The sequence below is a fragment of the Electrophorus electricus genome, chromosome 1, assembly GCF_041902795.1.
Source record: "Electrophorus electricus isolate QZ-2024a chromosome 1, ASM4190279v1, whole genome shotgun sequence".
Taxonomy (NCBI): Eukaryota; Metazoa; Chordata; class Actinopteri; order Gymnotiformes; family Gymnotidae; genus Electrophorus; species Electrophorus electricus.
This window is the reverse complement of record NC_137497.1, coordinates 3,176,743-3,199,943: the sequence shown is the minus strand read 5'-3', so window position 1 is coordinate 3,199,943 and position 23,201 is coordinate 3,176,743. Positions and strand designations below refer to the sequence as shown.

The window sequence follows — 23,201 nt, the reverse complement described above, 5'->3', positions numbered from 1 at the left end:
TCCTAATCTAACATATCCCCTATACACTACCTCCTACACCAACATATCCCCTATACTCTACCTCCTACACTATTATATTCCCTATACCCTACCTCCTACACTAACATATCCCCTATACCCTACCTCCTACACCAACATATCCATTATACTCTACCTCCTCCATTAATATATTCCCTATACCCTACCTCCTACACCAACATATCCCCTTTACCCTACCTCCTACACTAACATATTCCCTATACCCTACCTCCTACACTAACATATTCCCTATACCCTACCTCCTACACCAACATATCCCCTATACCCTACCTCGTACACTAACATATTCCCTATACCCTACCGCCTACATCAACATATCCGCTATACCCTACCTCCTACACTAACATATTCTCTATACCCTACCTCCTACACCAACATATCCCCTTTACCCTACCTCCTACACCAATATATCCCCTAGACCCTACCTCCTACACCAACATATACCCTAAAATCTACCTCCTACACTAATATATTCCCTATAGCCTACCTCCTACTCTAACATATTACCAATACCCTACCTCCTACACTAACATATTCCCTATACCCTACCTCGTACACTAACATATTCCCTATAACCTACCTCCTGCACTAACATATTCCCTATAACCTACCTCCTACACTAATATATTCCATATACCCTACCTCCTAATCTAACATATTCCCTATACCCTACCTCCTACACTAACATATTACCTATACCCTACATCCTACACTAACATATCCCCTATACCCTACCTCCTACACCAACATATCCCCTATACACTACCTCCTACACCAACATATCCCCTATACTCTACCTCCTACACTATTATATTCCCTATACCCTACCTCCTACACTAACATATCCTCTATACCCTACCTATACCCTATACCCTAGGGTATACACCAACATATACACTATACTCTACCTCCTACACTAATATATTCCCTAAAGCCTACCTCCTACTCTAACATATTCCCTATACCCTACCTCCTTCACTAACATATCCCCTATACCCTACCTATACCCTATACCCTAGGGTATACACCAACATATACCCTATACTCTACCTCCTACACTAATATATTCCCTAAAGCCTACCTCCTACTCTAACATATCCCCTATACCCTACCTCCTACACCAACATATCCCCTAGACCCTACCTCCTACTCCAACATATACCCTATACTCTACCTCCTACACTAATATATTCCCTATAGCCTACCTCCTACTCTAACATATTACCTATACCCAACCTCCTGCACTAACATATCCCCTATACCCTACCTCCTACACCAACATATTCCCTATACCCTACCTCCTACACCAACATATCCCCTATACCCTACCTCCTACACCAACATATTCCCTATACCCTACCTCCTACACTAACATATCCCCTATACCCTACCTCCTACACTAACATATTCCCTATACCCTACCTCCTACACTAATATATTCCCTATACCCTACCTCCTACACTAACATATTCCCTATACCCTACCTCCTACACAAACATATTCCCTATACCCTACCTCCTACACTAATATATTCCCTATACCCTACCTCCTGCACCAACATATCCCCTTTACCCTACCTCCTACACCAACATATCCCCTATTACCTACCTCCTACACTAACATATTCCCTAAACCCTACCTTCTACACTAATATATTCCCTATACCCCAGCTCCTACACTAACATATTACCTATACCCTACCTCCTGCACGAACATATTACTTATACCCTACCTCCTACACTAACATTCTCTATACCCTACCTCCTACACTAATATATTCCCTATACCCTACCTCCAACACCAAAATATCCCTTATACCCTACCTCCTACACCAACATATCCCCTATACTCTACCTCCTACACTAATATATTCTATATACCCTACCTCCTACACTAATATATCCCCTATACCCTACCTCCTACACCAACATATCCCCTATGCTCTACCTCCTACACTAATATATTCCATATACTCTACCTCCTGCACTAAGATATGCCCTATACCCTACCTCCTAGACTAACATATTCCCTATACCCTACCTCCTACACTAACATATTCCCTATACCCTACCTCCTACACCAACATATCCCCTATACCCTTCCTCCAACACCAACATATTACCTATACCCTACATCCTACACCAACATATCCCCTATACCCTACATCCTACACCAACATATCCCCTATACTCTACCTCCTACACCAACATTTCCCCTATACCCTACCTCCTACACCAACATATCCCCTATACTCTACCTCCTACACTAATATATTCCCTATACCCTACCTCTTGCACTAACATAAGCCCTATACCCTACCTCCTAGACTAACATATTCCCTATACCCTACCTCCTACACTAACATATTCCCTATACCCTACCTTCTACACCAACATATCCCCTATACCCTAACCCCTACACCAACATATTACCTATACCCTACCTCCTACATCAACATTAACATACTCCCTATTCCCTACATCTTACACTAACATATTCCCTAAAACCTACCTCCTACACTAACATATTCACTATACCCTACATCCTACACTAACATATTCCCTAAAACCTACCTCCTACACTAACATATTACCTATACCCTACATCCTACACTAACATATTCCCTATACCCTACCTCGTACACTAACATATTCCCTATACCCTACCTCCTGCACTAACATATTCCCTTTACCCTACCTCCTACACCAACATGTTACCTATACCCTACCTCCTACTTCAACATATCCCCTATACCCTACCTCCTACACCAACATATCCCATATACCCTACCTCCTACACCAACATTTCCCCTATTCTCTACCTCCTACACTAATATATTCCCTATACCCTACCTCCTACTCTAACATATTCCATATACCCTACCTCCTACACTAACATATTACCAATACTCTACCTCCTAAACCAACATATTACCTATACCCTACCTCCTACACCAACATATCCCCTATACCCTTCCTCCAACACCAACATATTACCTATACCCTACCTCCTACACCAACATTTCCCCTATACCCTACATCCTACACCAACATATCCCCTATACTCTACCTCCTACACCAACATTTCCCCTATACCCTACCTCCTACACCAACATATTACCTATACCCTACCTCCTACACCAACATATCCCCTATACCCTACCTCCTACACCAACATATTCCCTATACCCTACCTCCTACAGCAACATATCCCCTATACCCTACCTCCTACACTAACATATTCCCTACACCCTTCCTCCTACACTAACATATTCCCTATACCCTACCTCCTACACCAACATATCCCCTATACCCTACCCCCTACACCAACATATTACCTATACCCTACCTCCTACATCAACATTAACATATTCCCTATTCCCTACATCCTACACTAACATATTCCCTATACCCTACCTCCTACACTAACATATTCCCTATACCCTACCTCCTACACCAACATATTCCCTATACCCTACCTCCTACACTAACATATTCCCTATACCCTACCTCCTACACTAATGCCTTAACATGCCCACACACACTCACACACAGGCATGTCCTCATTTAGCACAGTGAATTGTGCACACACCCCTGTCCACACCATAACTCCACATACAAAATGTCTCTCTCGTTCACACTCACATATGTTCAAACAAACACACACACACACACACACACACTCACAAACACAAACACACACAGATACACTCACACACACATACACAAACACACACACACACACACACACAAACACACACACACACACACACGCTCACACACTCACACTCACACACTCACACACACTCACACACAAACACATACACACACACACAGACACACTCACACACACACAAACACAAACACACACAGGCATGTCAGGGAATTACAGCTGATCTTGGTACTGTCCACCCTGATTTGCATTTTTAAATGTTTGTTTCACATGCCCATTCATTACTGTACTTTACTTGTACTGAAAGTAATTATCTGGCTGGGATTGCCATGGGAGTATATTCTTCATTATTTGTTATTTCAGGATATCTTGCTTTACTCCTTTGTTTTGTATTCTGTTATTTTTACACGGCTGGATGATACTGTAGAGTGACTTTGTTATATTGTACACCTGATAGTCCTCACCATTCATCTGAAAATAATCCTTGGTGCCATATTGAACCATTCTGTCTCTCTCTCCCTCTCTGACTCTCTCTCTCTCTCTCTCTCTCTCTCTCTCTCTCTCTCTCTCTCTCTCTCTTTCTCTCTATATATTTGTGTTTGTGTATAGGCTCATAAAAAGAATAACTGGAGTAAATTATATTGGATGTGGAACCAAAGTATTAATCAATCTTTTTTTCTGGAAAGCCCAGTAATATGAAGGCAGTCCAGCTTTAGGAGGCTCAGTGAATGTTTACTGCATTTCTTGACTAACAGGAGAGCATAATCTCTATAAAGCATTCATGTGACTATTACTGAAAAACACTAACCAAAGAGAGTGTTACATCCTGTGTTCATTTGGTATGTGTGTGTGTGTGTGTGTGTGTGTGTGTTATTACTGAAGACTGACCATTGTAAACACATTATGGAATTGAGTTGCTAATTCAATACTGTCATTATCATTCCTATAATGATGTCACTTCTCACTATTAGTGCCGTGAGGCAACATTAGTGTGGACTGAACTGTTAGTCGTGATGTGCGTAATATATGTGATGTATTAGCACAGAAACTTTAGCTTTGTGTCGAGCTGGAACTCCTCCTGTAAGAAGAGGAGCAGAACCGCATCCCCCTCTTAGAGGGCGCTATTGGACAACCTAAGTAATTACGGTATGTTCATGTTGCACAGTAGATTCCCTGTTAATGTTTTACTGTATACGGGTGCCTAGCATTGATAATGATGGAATTATTATTGGAATGTTCTGTTTTCTCTTCCAGACCATACTTCTCATATTTCTAATAACATGCTTCTCACTTCATATCATCGATATACTTCTCACAAACCTGAGTCTGTATATTAATGTGCATAGTGAATGTGTTGGTGTTGGAACATACTTAATTGAATAGCACCACTAACACTCCTGCATTGTGACCAACACTCTGAAGGAGGACAAACCCCCCTTAGAACCTGCCCCACTATTCAGTCCACTTACCCCACTTACCCCAAACAAAGTGCGGTATTCCAGTGTAAAAATATCCGCTCTTGGGGAAGTTGGACTTGTGATCTGTGATGTTTTCTGTAACATCATCACGTGTTTTCTGAAGAGGTTCACATCATCATATAGAATCTGTAGGGGACTTCAGGTCACTTGTTTCCATGGTAACATCAAAAAATGATACCTGAAGCAAGACGTTCACAGTTATCTCTGTTGCTTGTGATTACATTTTAAATAACCATCACTGGCACTCGGAGGCGGAAGGAGTTAATCCTTAATCCCATCCATCAACTCTTACACTGCAGGACGGGTTAGACGTGCGCACTTTATCCTAATCCAGATTACAGAATAATTCACACAGTCATAGCCAGTGGACATTTTCATATCCAAAGAGCAGAAGTTAGAATTCAACACGCCTGTCATCCCATGTGTAACTTATGATAACTGCATTTAGATTTAAGAAAACTGATCAAAATATTTCCTCTTTGATTTAAATCATCACATCCGTGCCCGGGGAATTCTTGCATCCTTACGGGACTCCATGGAAGTTCAGGAAACACGTGTAAGATCCCTGCAGTTCACACTGCCTTGTGTAACCCTAGTCAGATATTTCTATCAACAAAAATGCAAAACAACAGCAAAACAATAAAAATGTTCTAGGTACCGCTGCAATTTAGCAATTCCTGATAAATATATTTTCATCTCTCTCAGTTGCACTCCTTGGTCCTCTGTGTTTCCTTGGCACCTATAAGGCTTGTCTTGTACATAGTTGTTTGTTGGTGGAGTTGTTTGTGTTTATATTTGTTTACATTGCTTGTTTACACTCACCTCCTGTCAGAGTGTGTGTGGATTTTTTCTGTCATTTAGGCATCTGATAAAGTGACAAAGTTGACAAAGTAATTGATCTAAAAAACCAGACTGAGTCGATCTACAATAGGTGGTGGTGTAGTAACACTGACAGTGCTACTACCACCTAGTGGTAGAAAAGAGAACTCTTTAAAACCAGAATTTATTTTTCACATTACATTCTATATTACATACAAAGTCATTTACTTCAGATGTCAAGGCAGAGCTGTCTACTGTATGGGAAATAGCAAATTAATACATATATTTGTTTGCATTATTAATACATTAATAATCTTAGTTTATTCGATCAAGTATTCTAATGCTGGGTATTGTTAACACCATCAACAACAATAATGCTTTTATTTATTTATGTAGCATGTTTGTGTAAAATCTTGTATTTACATAAACATTTACATAAAATATTCATGATCTTTCATTATGACTGAGGATAAAGAGAAACTGCTTTCCTGCATCTATTTTTCAATCAAATTTCATTTATATTGCGCTTTTTACAACACATGTTCACAGAAGGATAGAGCCAGAAGGTTCTGAGATATGAGCCTTTGAGTGATGTTGATGCGATAATTATGGTCAGGGTTTATGAGTCGAGTAGGACCAGCCAATCAGAGCCTTGGAAGCAAACCCCAACGCATCAGTCCTGCTGGACCCCATCAGCGCACTGGTGGCCTTTATCAGACTGCCTCCATCAGCAGAGTGGAGCTCCAGACCTGCACCCAGACATCCACTGCACCACCGGGTTAACCTCCTGTCCCGGTGACCCAGATGAGCAGGTGTGTCAGTGCAGACCCGGGAGTGCTGACCTGCTCACAGGCCGTTTGCGCCACTTTAACGCAGAAGTGTCAGAGGTGTGTTGTCATCACGCCTCATGCTCTCCCTGATCCAGTGATTGTATGTGGGTGCAGTGGAGGGTTTGAAAGCAGTCTGCCTTCAAGGCAACAAAGTATTTCATAGATATTAGATATTAGATTTTTTCCTCAGCTGCACAATCACCAGCCCTGCTGCCACAAGCTCCGCCCCCATCAGAGCCAGGAGCACCGCCAACACCGTCACTGTGGAGCTCTGATCTGGACACGGCTGGACTTCTGCAACACACAATTGTCAGTAAATATAAATCGTACAGAGTTATAATCGTGTGTATGGTTTTAACATGTGTCATATGCTGTTTAAACTGTGGTTCATATGATGGTTCAGTGTTCACTCTGGTACATAATCACTACACCATCACTGACTACATTTACATATTAACACACAGCATAATTAGATAACATTTACATGCACACAACAGCAGGACTAAGGCCTCAATTTAAGAACCAAGACACTTACAACAGCTGATGTACAGCCCAGTCTGTTCACATTTACATATTACAGTCTGACAAACAATAAGCAGACCATTCATAATGCAAGAAAGCAGTCTGACTTTGCATCCCTTTCATGACAAACATTATTCATGCACAAGTTTACTAATTAAAAAAAAACCCACCATACTACTAGGGTTTCATAAGCTGAGAAGATGCCATTCTTTAACAGTCTGCAGTTATAATGTAGTTATTGAGAACTGCATTAAATTATCACTACACCTTATCTAGATTCCTTACTAACACTACGTACACTCTCTCCATAACAAAATAATTCTAGACAACATTGAGATCACAGTATTCACATTAAATACATACCTTCAACAGTAACTGTGTATGTGTGAATGACCTCTTCATTACTGGTGTCCCAGATCGTGTAAACTCCACCATCAGATGGTGCTGTTTCTCTCAGCTCAACAGCAGAGATGAGAGATGCTCTCTGAGTGTATTCATCTTTACATTGTAATGAGCTTCCAGCCACTGTGCAGATCTGTCCACTAGAGGGAACAGCTGCACCTGTGCTGTTATACATCACCTTCACTGACTCTGATATGGGCAAATCCAGCACCAGATTTTCATTAAGGGTTCATTAGCAAAGACTGAGAGAACAAACCTTACCCTCTATCCATAGACTCACATCATAGATGACTACACCATCACACTCACAGGTGTACCAGGTCCTCTTAGTGTAATCAGCATCAGTGATGGTGAGGGAGAGATCTCCCTTCAGGTACTGATCATGTGACATGTGAAATCCCTCCTTTGACTGACAGGATGTCTGGTTACACTGAGCCAGAATGTCAAGTTGTTTATGGGACACAGTCCATGTGACCAGGCCAGAACATGTCTGAGTGCAGGGGAGAGTAGCATTGTCATGAAGATTCACCTTTACTGAAGAGAAGGTCGATACAGGAACTGAAAGAGATTAAGAAAGTGGAGTTTAAAAAGCATTCAATAAATCAGACAATCAGACCACAACCCTTTTAGACCAGATGAGTGATGGAGGACTTTGTTGCCTTGAAGGCAGACTGCTTTCAAACCCCCCACTGCACCCACATATAATCACTGGATCAGGGAAGTCATGTCCCATCCCCACACCATAGAGATTACATACACTGTCAGAAAGTCTACCACAATGTTTAATACTATTTGGCAACTATTTGGCAGGAGAGAGTAGCATCATCATGAAGATTCACCATTACTGAAGAGGTCGATACAGGCACTGAAAGATTAAGAAACTGGAGTTTTAAAAGGCACTAAATAACAAAAATATAGAATAAAAACAGAAACAACTGCATAAGAGCATAAATCAGACAATGAGACCGCACCCCTTTTAGACCAGATCAGTGATGGAGGACTTTGCTGCCTTAAAGCCTACTCCTTTCCTACTCCTGTAACCCCAATACTACTGCATTCATTTTGGAAATGGCCAAAGCTCTACACATTCTGGCAAGTCATCTTTGAGACCTTCTCTAGGAAAGTCACCATTTAAATGGAAAGAATCCATTCCACCCACATACAGTAACTGGATCAGAAAAGTCATGTCCCATCCCCATACCATGGAGAAGATTAGATACGCTGCCAGAACGTCTACCAGAATACTATTTGGCAACCTTTTCTAAGAACATGGAAACTGACAGCATGATAATATTCTTGGGTGAGCTCAAACCCACATCAGCTAGGTGATGACATCGACAGCCTACTGGGTGAGCAACCACGCTCTAATGATGGTGAGCCCATGAGCACAACAGTTAGACCTTGGAACAGATAAAACAAGAGGAAAAACTGAACCACCACTCCAAGCGTGGAAAAAGGGAGAACGAAGTACAGCACAGGAAGAATGGCATCCCCAATACACTGGGGAAAACCAAACTAAAACTTCCGAAACAAAACCAAAAACCTAAAGGAACTCGAATGGCTAAGGAAAGCCTCGGGAGAGAGACAGACTCAAGAGGGAAAACTGGAGAAAGGAGGGGACGTGTAAAAACACATACACCCTCACAGAGCAGAAGAGAGGTGCAGCACAAGGGCTCACAGACCTCAATACCCAGAGTTACCGGCTAGGAGCTTGGCTCAAAACGTTAGCAAGGACCCAACACTGAGCGACTGGGTCACTGAGTTTTTACAGATCCAGTCCTTACAAATATAACCTATTCTGTCCTTTGATTTTACGTGTATTGTCAGTTTGTCTTTTATAGAAGTCTGACAATGCATTATGTTTGTATGTTAATGTCTGGTATGGGAGAAAAGTTGAGTTTTTTACACCTATAATATAATGTGAAAATTAACAGACACCCCCCACCCCTTCAAAAAAAAAACAAAACAAAACAAAAATCACACCCACAGAACTCAGAGCTTAATAGAGAGATACCAGAGAAATCCCAGTAGATGAGCCCCAGGGATTTGGTCTCATAAAGGGAAGAAGCTTGAGAGAAAAGGGTTACTTGAGGAATGCACTCAACCTCATATATACCACTATCCTAACCAGCCTGGTACCTGCACTCATAAAGAGAATGACAAGACTGAACACCAGCCTGTGTGGGAGCATATTACTGAAGAGAGGCTCTGTTCCTCTCTCTAGTACCAAAAGGTAGCCTAGCAAGGTTGGCTGTATTAGATATAAGGTACATATTCGTCTCTATCCCTTGTTAAATATATCCAATACCAAATAAAATGGCTGCAACCTTCATGTATCAATAACAAAATAACATTTAGCTCAATTTATATTCTGCCAATTACCAAATGTTTTCTATGCTCAGGTATGTTCTCTGTTTTCTATGCTGAGCACAAAAAATATACAGTTATAAAACTGGATTATAATACAATAGAATCAGACCAAGCTGAAGCATTTAGAAAAAAAGAATCCATTCTGTCAACTTACCGGTTATGACCTTCAGCACAGATAACAGCAGGACCCAGGAACACATGCTATAGGATGGCATGGCTGAAGAGAATCTAGTCAGTACTGTAGGGATCACTGGAAGAATCTGGAAAATTATAATAAGCCAGTTATTCAGTGCCCTAATCAACATTACCTTAAAAGAACAAGACAATCATAGTTTTTTAAAACAATTAGATCTGCAGCAGATTAGATTCTGTGATACCCCTTTAAAGGGTAACGAGTCAGACTGTCATCAGCACGTGAATCACATGAAAGCATACAGCATAAAGCATACAGTCATGGTCAAAAGTTTTGAAACTAGCACAAATCTTGGTTTTCACAAAGTTTGCTGCTTCAGTTTTCATGGCAGCAATTTGCATTCTAGATTGTGAAATGTGATCAGATGAATTGCAATTAATTGCAAAGCCATTCCTTGTCATGAAAATTAACATTCATAAATATAGTAATAATAATAATACTAATATATAACAACAACAACAACAACAACAATGAATTGTGTTCACCTGTTCCTTATTTCCTTTCACCCCTATTTAAACCCAAGACAGCACTGCACATTAGCGGTTGTAACTACGGAGTCTCTAGAAGATGCAACGTTGCCTAGAGAGAGCTAGACTGGGGTTTTTCCTTTTTGTTGTTACATCAGTACAGCTCTGTTTTGACTTTCTAAGCACTTCCTCTCACTTCTGACGTCCTCTGTGTTGACCGTGTCACCTGCATCACACATCACTCATACATTCGCATACTCTCATTCTCTCTCTCACACACCAGTGGAAGTTTATGGCATAAGGGGAAACTGCAAGTGTATGGGTGTGAGAGGATGTGTTTTAAGGGAAGGCATTTTTGCAGATATATTAAAATGCTGGAGGCCTTAAATACCAAAGTTTTCATGTTTTACTCCAAATTCCCACTGTAAAAATAACTTAGTCATACTAAAAGTAACTACATAAGAGAGAGTATTTCAAGAATTTAGTGGATTATTTGATCTGTTTATTTTATAAAGATTCAATATGTGCTATATATATAGTGAAGCAAAGAGACATTTTACACAAGCTTGCCATCCCAATACTCCACATTCCTGCAGTAAAAACACTGCAATGTCATATTTTGAATATGTTGCAAAGTGTTTTCCAAGAATATCACAGAGTGAACTGATCATTTGATTTGTGTTTTTTGTCATTTTAAAATATACTATAGTGAACTGATTAGCTATTTGCACAATATTGCTCTATATTTTATGCACCTTCACCCATTAGGAAATCTTATGAGTAGCTAAGAAAGTGATCTTTATAAATGTAGTGGATTTAACAGAAAAAATGGAAGGTTTGAATTTCCAAAAAATAAGACTTTTCTCATCTACATATGCTTTAACACACACTTTGTTTAGGTGCATTAGACCCAAGATATGTTTAAATAAGCTGAAGAACATGTTTAGTTTAGATTTTCATTGTGTGAACTAAAGGAGCGAGAAACCTCCTCTAGAGATGATGGGGGCTCGTGACAAGCCTGCACGGCAGACTCACCGGAAACTTGTGGCTTGTGGTTTCCGTTTCTGCTTTTCTGCTCAGTTCCAGGGTGAGTTTGTGGTTTCATATCTAAGACACTAATGTCACTCTATAGATTTCCTTACGCAGAGAGCTGTTTGACACCAGAGTGGTAACTAGCTGATATGTTTACAAGTAAACCCACCAGAGTGGTGAGTAGTTAGTTGATATGTTTACAAATAAATAAACCCAACCGAGTGGTGAGTAGCTAGTTAATAATTTTACAAATACATAAACCCACCAAAGTGGTGAATATCTGATATGTTTACAAATAAATAAACCCACCAGAGTGGTGAGTAGCTGATATGTTTACAAATAAATAAACCCACCAGAGTGGTGAGTAGTTGATATGTTTACAACAAAACGGCTTGGGATTTGGTCAGCTAACGCTAGCTAACCCACGGGCTGCTCTGAACACTGATTTCAGACCCGGTGGTTGTTTTTAAGGTAACTAAGTAATGAAATGGAATTACAACAGTTACGATTTAGCTTTATTTTGTGTAAACACATCCGTTAGTTTGCTGAATGCCCGCTAACTCAGAAATGTTCTCATTCCGGGTCCGTGCTTGTTAGCTAGCTCTCATAGCTTCGCTAACGTCTGTAGCTACAACGCTAGCTAGGTTAACTGGAAATGTAGCCTATCGTAGTATGACGGTTATTTCTACATGGGATCATCAGTTCCCCAGTAATTACATTTAGAGCCGTGTGGCTTGTTACATATGAAATATAAATGCTTTAATCCATATTGACCTTGTAGCGCTATTTCTGCTAAGTTAGCAACAGTTATCGGGCCTACACCGGCTCTCCTTCCGTAACACAACTTCAACAGACACGAAGAGGAGTGTTTGTGCTCTTATAGACGTTAATCTAAGAAGTGTGAGGCCTTCTGCACTAATGCTTGGGCTTGATCAGTGTCCCATCCTTCACGCATTATGATGACTGTTCAGATATCCTAAACCAGATCCATGTAGAGAGAGATCTCGGAAGTTATCATCAAATACTAGAAGTGCAGTCGTACACAAAAGTCGACACTGACAAATTTTGGTTTTCACAAAGTTTACCGCCTCAGTTTATTAGATGTTTATATGGTACAGCTAAGTACAATTAAGCATTTCAGACTTCTGCAATTCACCTTGGCATGCTGGATATTAGCTTCTGGGCAAAGTCTTGACTGATGGCAATCCATTCTTGCCTAATCAGTGCTTGGAGTTGATCACAATTTCTGCATTTGTCCACCTTCTTTTTGAGGATTGACCACAGGCAAAATTTTGAGCAAACCCACTCCCTTGGATGAGAAGCAACCCCATACATGAATGGTGTCAGGATGCCTCACTGTTGGCATGACACAGGACTGATGGTAGCGCTCATCTTTTTTCTCCAGACAATCATTTGTCTAGATGTCCCAAACAGTCTGAAGGGGACATCTTTGTTAGAGAAAGTAACTTTGCCCCAGTCATCTGCAGTCCAATCCCTCTACTTCCTGCAGAATATCAGTCTGTCCTTAATGTTTTTCTGGGAGAGAAGTGGCATCTTTGTGGCCCTTCTTGACATCAAGCCATCCTCCAAAAGCCTTCACCTCACTGTGTGTCCAGATGTGTGTGAAAACACCCATTTAGCATAATAATAAACGGTTAGCTACTCAGCTAAAATAATTTGGGTTTGGTGTTTCTGTAACAGTAATGTAATAAATATAGCTAACTAACCATAAACTTGACATCGTGTGTGACCTGTTTAACACAGCAATGTCATCTGAGCAAGGTTAATTCAGATATGTGGCTGTGGACGTTATCTTCTAACTGTTCAGCTAACTCTAGCTAGTAATATAGTAAGCCAGTGTTAACTGCGTAGTGTCGTGTCTGTTAATGCAAGAAAGAAGAGACCGGAAACAGTGCATTACCTTGTGGCCTTTTATTAATGCAGAGCTCTGGAGATGTCACTTCACAGCACAGTGCGAGTGAGATCTAAAGCATAACTTCGCAACACACAGACTTATAGTTTTCTTGCCTTGCGCCACTTCTGCTTAGTACTTTTCCATCTCAGCCGTCGCCTCTGTCTAACTGTCATGTACACACGTTTTCTTGCACAATCGCACATATGCACGTCTAAGCCATTTCCTGTTATGTCTGCACATACAGCAATTATTTTATTAATTCAAGCATTAATCCTATTCCATTTTGTGCATTATTCTCTATTTATGTAATCTTAGCATTCACTTAGTTTATACAATCCCACAGTAGATAGCTCGCATAGGCTAGTATTCATGAATATTAGGACAGCTACACGGTCGTCTTAAGTCTAACTAACCTGGATAAGCTACCAATATTCAGCAGAGCTCCGAGTAAATGTTACTTTCAGTTTCCTGGCTAGGATAGCTTAGCTAGGCTAGCTAGCTTTTCTGATACAGGCCAGGCGCTAACATGGCTAAGATATTTACAACGGGCTGATTAGTTAAAGTTACGTATCGTGTCTAGATATCTAAACACAGCTACAGCGGTTGTCCGGCAGCTCTACCTCCACTGTCCTCGGGGTTCCCACTGGCTGAACACGGACACACGGGCGTCCCCCGGGCCAGGACCGCTCGACGCACCCCGTGTCCTGCCAGCGCCGGGCGCCCTGTCGAAACGCTCCGTCATCACTCGATAAAGACGTCTGACTGTACATTATACAGACTATCTGTCGATAAAGTCGAGCCGTCAAATGCGAAGTATTATCTATATGACCAAACGCTACACACCATCTCTCTCTCATATTTAGCTGCCACGCTAACGCTTGCTAGCTCATTAGCTGTTGTCTGGTGAGGCCTGTCAGCCCGTTTTCTTGCTCTAGTTTGTCTTTAGCAGGTCCGTTACGAACACCGACACCTGTCCCGCACGCAGTCACTGTTTAATGCAACTAGTTCAGACTATTATAGAGCTTCAAGTAGTGATATATAGTCAACTGAATAGACATTTAACAACATATCGCCATCCCATTACTCCAAATTCCTAAAGTTAAAACACTACAATGTCATAATCTTAATATGTTTCCACTTTTGATGTGGGGGAGTGTCATCTTCACTCTCACTGGAGATTCCTACTTGGACCTGAGTAATCATCTGCTCACCAAGGAGCAATTTGAATTCAAGGAACTGCAGTGGTTTCTTTGCCAGAACTTAGCAGTCAGTCAGTCTTATACTGAAGCCATGCATTGGTGATTGCCAAATCAAAAAAGTGGAAAATTGTATGCACTGTCCATTTCCGAGTGCGAGTGGCCATCCTATAGAAACTTAGCAACTGGTTAACTGGTTTGTTGTCAAACCACTTGACAGCAAGTTCAGGATCTCACCTGACCACCATCTCAGATGCTTCTCTTCCTTTCCTTTTGATGGCCTGATCCCCTATAATGTTACACTCCTTTGGAATTCTGTTCTTCATGAGAGTTCCTGTACCTCCCAAGCATTTCTCCATCATGGTGTCCAGGACATTTGTAAAGAACCTGTCAAAAAACAGGTGGGTTCCTCTGGAAACAGTCTCTGCCAAATAAAGAGCATCTTGTTCTCCAATGCCCAGTTCCTCTGTGACTCTGAAGGTGGTCTTAGCTTGGTAAAGACAATAACACTTGGTGTGGCCAAGACAAACAGCTTCAATCCAGTCGGGTATGGTTTGTCTGGTACATACTGGCGAATTGGGCAGCGACCAGTAAACGGAATCATTTGCTCATCAATGGACAATTTTCCTGTTCTAAGCTGATTTAGACATCCTTGCCTCACTTTGTTCAGAAGGGGCCTGACTTTCCACAAGAGACCTCTGCTTTTGTCCTCATCTGAAATATCAAGGTCATTGACAATCTTAATGGAATTTCTTAGTTTATAGAATAGATTTTTGGTCATGGATTCTGCCACTACTTGAACTCTGGTGTTTGAGGCCCAATACATCTGTATATTTAGATATCCTAGACAGGCCACGTAGACAGAACTGCCAATGAATGTTTTCAACTCTTCAGGAGTGGTGTTTAGTGCTGTTCCAGACACAAGGACTTCACGTTGGTTTGTGCGCACAGCCATTTCTTCAAACACAGAGTAATCAATGTACTGTTGAAAATAATTCATTGGGGTCCAATTTTGGTGTGTTATGGCATCATTACTTAATGGGACAATTGAACAATGGGAGAATTATCCAGTTGAGGGTTGAATCTTAGGAAAATAATAAAGGTAGAAAAAGAATATTACTCTCAATTATTGTTAGAATAAATTATCAGAATAAATCATTTTTGTGAAAAAAAATGTAAGTAAAAATGTATATGTATATATGTAAATGGTCATATATTATCTTGAGAATATAAAGTCAATGTGTACATTGTAGTCCTGCCCCGAAGTGGACAGCGACTGGATGTGGACGGTTTTGCTTGCTCTGACTTTTCTGCCTCTGTTTGCCCTATCTCAGTTTTTTCCTCTGAGCTCTCTGAGTCCTCTGCCTCAAAAACTGCATCTTGATCTTTTTCATCAGACAACTCAATGTCTGAGTTTTCATGAACAATTTGCAGTAACATTCTCTCTACCTCTGACAGTGAATACCTTCCTTCGTAATTGAAAATACAGAGAAAAAAAGGTAGGTAATAAGTACAAATGTCCACTGTGGAGGACATATTTTTTAAACATTCTCCTATCATCGTAATATATTTTTACATGACTTTAGAAAATGGTTTAAAGTGTTCTTAGAAGATTCATATAAAATTTGCTCAATAATAATTATTAAGCACTAATTGTTTTTAAAAAACTATGATAGTCTTGTTCTTTTAAGGTAATGTTGATTAGGGCACTGAATAACTGGCTTATTATAATTTTCCAGATTCTTCCAGTGATCCCTAAAGTACTGACTAGATTCTCCTCAGCCATGCCATCCTATAGCATGTGTCCCTGGGTCCTGCTGTTATCTGTGCTTAAGGTCACAACCGGTAAGTTGACAGAATGGCTTCTTTGTTTTCTAAATGTTTCAGCTTGGTCCTATTCTGTTGTATTATAATCCAGTTTTATAACTGTATATCTTTTGTGCTCAGCATAGAAAACGGAGAACATATCTGAGCATAGAAAACATTTAGTAAATGGCAGAATATAAATTGAGGTAAATGTTATTTTGTTATCGATACATGAAGGTTGCAGCCATTTTATTTGGTATTGGATATATTTAACAAGCGATAGAGACGAATATTTACCTGATATCTAATATAGCCAACCTTGGGTACTAGAGAGAGGAACAGAGCCTCTCTTCAGTAATATGCTCCCACACAGGCTGGTGTTCAGTCTTGTCATTCTCCCCTTTATGAGACCAAACCCTGGGGCTCATCTATTGCAATTTCTCTGGTATCTCTCTATTAAGCTCTTGAGTTCTGTGGGTGTTGTTTTTGTTTTGTTTTGTTTTTTTTGGAGGGGTGGGGCGTGTCTGTTAATTTTCACATTATATCATAAGTGTAAAAAACTTAATTCTTCTCTTATACCAGACATTAGCATACAAACATAATGCATTGTCAGACTTCTATAAAAGACAAACAGACAATACACGTAAAATCAAAGGACAGAATAGGTTATATTTGTAAGGGCTGGCACCAGGCCGAGGCCCCCCGGCCACCAGAAGGAGAACTTGAGTCAACCACACTACTAATCAGGCTTGATGCCTGACAGCTGGGCTAGATCTGTAAACGCTCAGTGACCCAGTCACTTAGTGCTGGGTCTTTGCTAAAGTTTTGAGCCAATGTCCTAGCTGGTACCTCTGGGTATTGAGGTCTGTGAGCTCTTGTGCTGTACCTCTCTTCTGCTTTGCAAAGGTGTCTGGGTTTTTACATGTGCCCTTCTTTCTCTAGTTTTCCCTTTTGAGTCTGTCTCTCTCCTGAGGCTTCCCTTAGCCATTAAAGTTCCTCCAGGTTTCTGCTTTTGTTTGGAAAGTTTTAGTTTGGTTTTCCCCAGTGTATGCCATTCTTCCTGTGTTGTCCTTTGTTCTCCCTTTTTCCATGCTTGGTGTTGTGGTTCAGTTTTTCCTCTTGTTTTACCTGTTACAAGATCTAACTGTTCTGCTCACAGGCTCACCATAACTAGAGCGTGGTTGCTCACCCAGTAGGTTGTCGGTGTCATCACCTAGCTGATGTGGGTTCGAGCTCACCCAACAATATTATCATGCTGTCAGTTTCCATGTTCTCAACAAAGGTTAGGAAAGGTTGCTGAATAGTATTCTGGCAGACTTTCTGACAGCATATCTAATCTTCTCCATGGTATGGGGATGGGACATGACTTCCCTGATCCAGTGACTGTATGTGGGTGGAATGGGTTCTTTCCATTTAAATGGTGACTATCCTAGAGAAGGTCTCAAAGATGACTTGCCAGAATGTGTAGAGCTTTGGCCATTTCCAAAATGAATGCAGTAGTATTGGGGTTACAGGAGTAGGAAAGCATAATGGAAAGCAGTCTGGCTTCAAGGCAGCAAAGTCCTCCATCACTGATCTGGTCTAAAAGGGGTGTGGTCTCATTGTCTGATTTATGCTCTTATGCAGTTGTTTGTGTTTTTATTCTATATTTTTATTTAGTGCCTTTTAAAACTCCACTTTCTTAATCTTTCAGTGCCTGTATCGACTTCTTCAATAAAGGTGAATCTTCATGACAATGCTACTCTCCCCTGCACTCAGACATGTTCTGGTCTGGTCACATGGACTGTGTCCCATAAACAACATGACATTCTGGCTCAGTGTGACCGGATATCCTGTCAGTCAAAGGAGGGATTTTACATGTCCCATGATCAGTACCTGAAGGGAGATCTCTCCCTCACCATCACTGATGTTGATTACACTAAGAGGACCTGGTACACCTGTGAGTGTGGTGGTGTAGACATCTGTGCTATGAGCCTAGGGATAGAGGGTAAGGGTTTGTTCTCTCAGTCTTTGTTAATGAACCCCTAATGATTTAGGTTTAATAGTGTGTATCAGATTTGAACCTGTTTGAAATTCCTGATGGTTTTTGTTTTCAGCAATGAGTTCTTCAGTTTGGATCAAGTCCAATGAAAATCTGGTGCTGGATTTGACCATATCAGAGTCAGTGAAGGTGATTTATAACAGCACAGGTGCAGCTGCTCCCTCTAGTGGACAAATCTGCACAGTGGCTGGAAGCTCATTACAATGTAAAGATGAATACACCCAGAGAGCATCTCTTATCTCTGCTGTTGAGCTGAGAGAAACAGCACCATCTGATAGTGGAGTTTACACGATCTGGGACACCAGTAATGAAGAGGTCATTCACACATACACAGTTACTGTTGAAGGTATGTATTTAATGTGAATACTGTGATCTCAATGTTGTCTAAAATTATTTTGTTAGGGAGAGAGTGTACGTATTGTCAGTAAGGAATCTAGATAAGGTGTGGTGATAATTTAATGCAGTTCTCAATAACTGCATTATAACTGCAGACTGTTAAATAATGGCATCTTGTCAGCTTACGAAACCCTAGTAGTATGGTTTATTTTTTTAATTAGTAAACTTGTGCATGAATAATATTTCTCATGAAGGGGATGCAAAGTCAGACTGCTTTCTTGCATTATGAATGGTCTGCTTCTTGTTTGTCAGACTGTAATATGTATATGTGAACAGACTGGGCTTTACAACAGCTGTTGTAAGTGTCCTGGTTCTCATACTGAGGCCTTAGTCCTGCTGTTGTGTGCATGTAAATGTTATCTCATTATGCTGTGTGTTAATATGTAAATGTAGTCAGTGATGGTGTAGTGATTATGTACCAGAGTGAACACTGAACCATCATATGAACCACAGTTTAAACAGTATATGGCACATGTTAAAACCATACACACATGATTATAACTCTGTACTGTTTAAATAGTAGTTCATATTTACTGACAATTTTGTGTGTTTCAGAAGTCCAGCCGTGTCCAGATCAGAGCTCCACAGTGACGGTGTTGGCGGTGCTCCTGGCTCTGATGGGGGCAGGGCTTGTGGCAGCAGGGCTGGTGATTGTGCAGCTGAGGAAAAAAATCAGCAGCTCCAGAAAGGAGGTACATTGAAGGGAAACTGTAACCATGGCAAGAGAGGAGATATTACAGAAAGATGGATGTGTGTTCCCGGTCCACTGCCAGGATTTCCAGGATTTTTTCTTTTTCTTGTGGGTGGTGGTTTGCACTGTTCTGTTGTTGGAATTGCTGCTTTTGAGTTGACGGAGTTTGTGATCTGTCCATCGCTCGAACAGTTTAGTAAGTGCCGCAAGGTTGACCTTTTGCTAATAGCTGACTTCTTTGATGTAGAAGTTCCTCGTACTGCGACTAAGAGGGACATTTATTTAGTGTTGGAGTCTTGTCTTGTTCATGATGGGATTTTGCCTGAGAGGGGTAGCCCGATGGGTGTTCAAGTTCAAGTTCGGTTTATTCGTCACATACATAGTCATACACAGTATAACGTGCAGTGAAATGGTGGAGAGTGCTCTGTCCAAACTGAGGAGGAGAAACCGGGGTGCATAGAGAAAAATATATATATGCAGATAAATATATATATTCTATGTATGTACAAAAATATATTAACAATGTATGTACAATATATGTATATTATGATTATATACACAATGTACAATGTATATGGTTGAGTATATATGTACACAATCTACAGAATGTACAGATCCATTTTATATAATAACATATCTACAGTTGTTGTGTAACAGGGTAGTTGAGTATAAATCTATATATACAGATGTACAGATATACAGTCATGTTACATGGTGGTGGTGGTCCCCACAGTTTATCAGTTTCCCTGATTCAGGGCCCGAATGGCCTGTGGGAAGAAGCTCCTCTTCAGCCTCTCTGTCTTGGTCTTCAGGGAGCGGAAGCGCCTCCCTGACCTCAACAGAGTGAAGAGTCTATTGTTGGGATGGGTGGGGTCCTTCACAATTTTCCTGGCCTTGGTCTGGCACCGCTGGTAGTAGATGGTCTGCAGGTCAGGAAGTTCCGTGTGAGTGATGCGCTCTGCTGAACGCACTGCCCTTTGGAGTGCTTGTCTGTCCTGCTTGGTGCTATTCCCAAACCAGACTGTGATGTTCCCCGTGAGGATGCTCTCGATAGTGCAGGTGTAGAAGTTCCGCAGTACTTTGGAGGGCAGTCTGAAGTCCCTTAGGCGTCTGAGGTGGTAAAGACGCTGACGAGCCTTCTTTGCCAGGGAGTTGGTATGGCGGGACCAGGACAGGTCCTGCGAGATGTGAACGCCAAGGTACCTGAAACTATCTACTCTCTCCACCGTGGTTCCACTGATCCTCACAGGTTGGTAGTGCCGCACCTGCTTCTTGCTGCAATCCACGATCAGCTCCTTTGTCTTACTGACGTTTAGGAGGAGATTATTTTCCTGGCACCAGTTTTCCAGGTGTTTAATCTCCTCCAGGTAGGTCCTCTCGTCATTGTCCGAGATCAGACCCACGACAACGGTGTCGTCAGCAAACTTGACAATGATGTTAGAGCTGGAAGTGGCTGTGCAGTCATAGGTGTACAGTGAGTAGAGCAGGGGGCTGAGGACACAACCCTGAGGAGCTCCAGTGCTGAGGGTGAGGGTGGATGAGGCGCAGTTGCCCACCCGTACTGATTGTGGTCTGTCTGTTAGGAAGTTGGAGATCCAGTCGCACAGGGATGTATGCAGTCCTAGATCTCCCAACTTAGTAGTGAGTAGGGAGGGGATGATAGTGTTAAATGCTGAACTGTAGTCGACAAATAGCATTTTAACATAATTTCCCCTCCCTTCGTCCAGGTGAGTCAGTGTAGCGTGGAGCAGATGTGCAATTGCATCGTCAGTGGAGCGGTTGTGGCGGTATGCAAATTGCAGTGGGTCCATGGAGGCTGGCAGTGAAGATGTGATGAAGTCTCTGACTAGCTTTTCAAAGCACTTCATCACGACTGATGTGAGGGCGACAGGGCGGTAGACAGGTCGGAGGGTCGAGGTTTCTTCGGGACGGGGACGATGGTGGACCGCTTGAAGCTGGACGGGACGATACCGAGCGTCAGGGATAGATTGAAGATGTTGGTGAATACCGGGGCTAGCTGATCTGCGCAGGCTTTGAGGACCCCCCCCGCAGATACCGTCTGGTCCCATCGCCTTCCTGGTATTCACCCTTTTAAACACTCTCCTCACGTCACTCTCCGTGATGATGAGAGGGCGCTGTTCTATGGTGGGCCCCGCGCATGTGCCATCGACTGCGCCAATAGTGCCATTAGCACTAGCGCCGTTAGCATTGGCGCTCTTAGCACTAGCGCCGTTAGCATTTGTGCTGCTAGCATTAGCGCTGCTAGATGTAGCCTCGAATCGAGCAAAGAATGTTTTCAGCTCGTTCGCCAGAGACTCATCCGCACTCATCAGTCCAGAGGGTGGGCTCCTGTAGTCCGTGATCATCCGTAGTCCCTGCCACAGGGATCTAGAGCCACTCTGCTGGAACTGTGTCTCTAGTTTCTTCCCGTAGCTTCGCTTCGCCTCCCTCACCGCCCTGCGCACTCCGTATGCTGCGGACTTGTACTCGTCCATGTTCCCGCTGGTGATCCCCGCATTGTAGGCAGCAGTGCGAGAGTTCAGAGCCTCGTGGATGGTTCTGTCCACCCAGGGCTTCTGGTTGGAAAACTTCTTGATGGTGATTCTTAGGATCGTGTCGTCCACCAGTTTCCCAATAAACCCTACTACTGCCTCCGTAAACTCGCTGACATCATTAGTGCTGCGCCAGAACATGTCCCAGTCCGCGTCATCCAGAGCGTCCTGCAGAGCGGCCACCGATTGGTCTGTCCAGCGCGCGACCTCCTTCTGAACCGGAGCTTCCCGTTTCAGCCATTGTTTATATTTTGGTAGCAGGAAGATGGCGGCGTGGTCCGACTTACCAAACGGTGGATGAGCTAGTGCCTTGTAACTGTCCTTGTATGGGGTGTAGCAGTGGTCTAGTGTCCTGTTTCCCCTGGTGGGGAAGGTTACGTGCTGGAAAAGGTTGGGCACCGCACGCTTGAGGTTAGCGCTGTTGAAATCCCCAACCACAATAAGTGCAGCGTCCCGGTGCTGTGCCTGCAACTGTGTGATAGCCTCATGAAGGTCACACAGTGCAGTGTCCATGTTAGCCTGAGGTGGGATGTACACGGTGTTGATAATGACCGAAGTGAACTCCCGGGGAAGGTAGAAAGGACGAAGCTTGAGGGCGAGCAGCTCCAGGTTGGGTGAGCAGGAGCAGGCGAGAGTAACAACATTGGCATTGTTACACCAGCTGTTGTTTACCATCACACACACTCCGCCGCCTCTCGACTTCCCCGAACCTGCCGTCCTGTCCATGCTGTGAACCGAGAAGAACTCGGCCGGCTGGATAGCGTGGTTTGGTACCGCTGG

At 42.2% G+C, this 23,201-nt stretch overlaps 1 protein-coding gene across 7 annotated transcripts in view; it reads left to right on the top strand.

The window, feature by feature from the left end:
- Positions 1–11,803: 11,803 nt before the first annotated feature.
- LOC118241338 (uncharacterized) overlaps positions 11,804–23,201 on the top strand; it is a 198,880-nt gene continuing 187,482 nt past the window's right edge. For 2 of the 7 annotated variants that reach the window (XM_081715647.1, XM_081715893.1), the window contains exons 1-6: positions 11,886–12,295; positions 16,270–16,434; positions 16,675–16,780; positions 18,435–18,728; positions 18,838–19,128; positions 19,734–19,870. In XM_081715647.1, coding sequence (XP_081571773.1) covers positions 16,720–16,780; positions 18,435–18,728; positions 18,838–19,128; positions 19,734–19,870 — 783 coding nt within the window. In that variant the 5' untranslated portion in view covers positions 11,886–12,295; positions 16,270–16,434; positions 16,675–16,719. The other 5 variants (XM_081715692.1, XM_081715753.1, XM_081715842.1 and 2 more) reach the window with 5 other exon arrangements.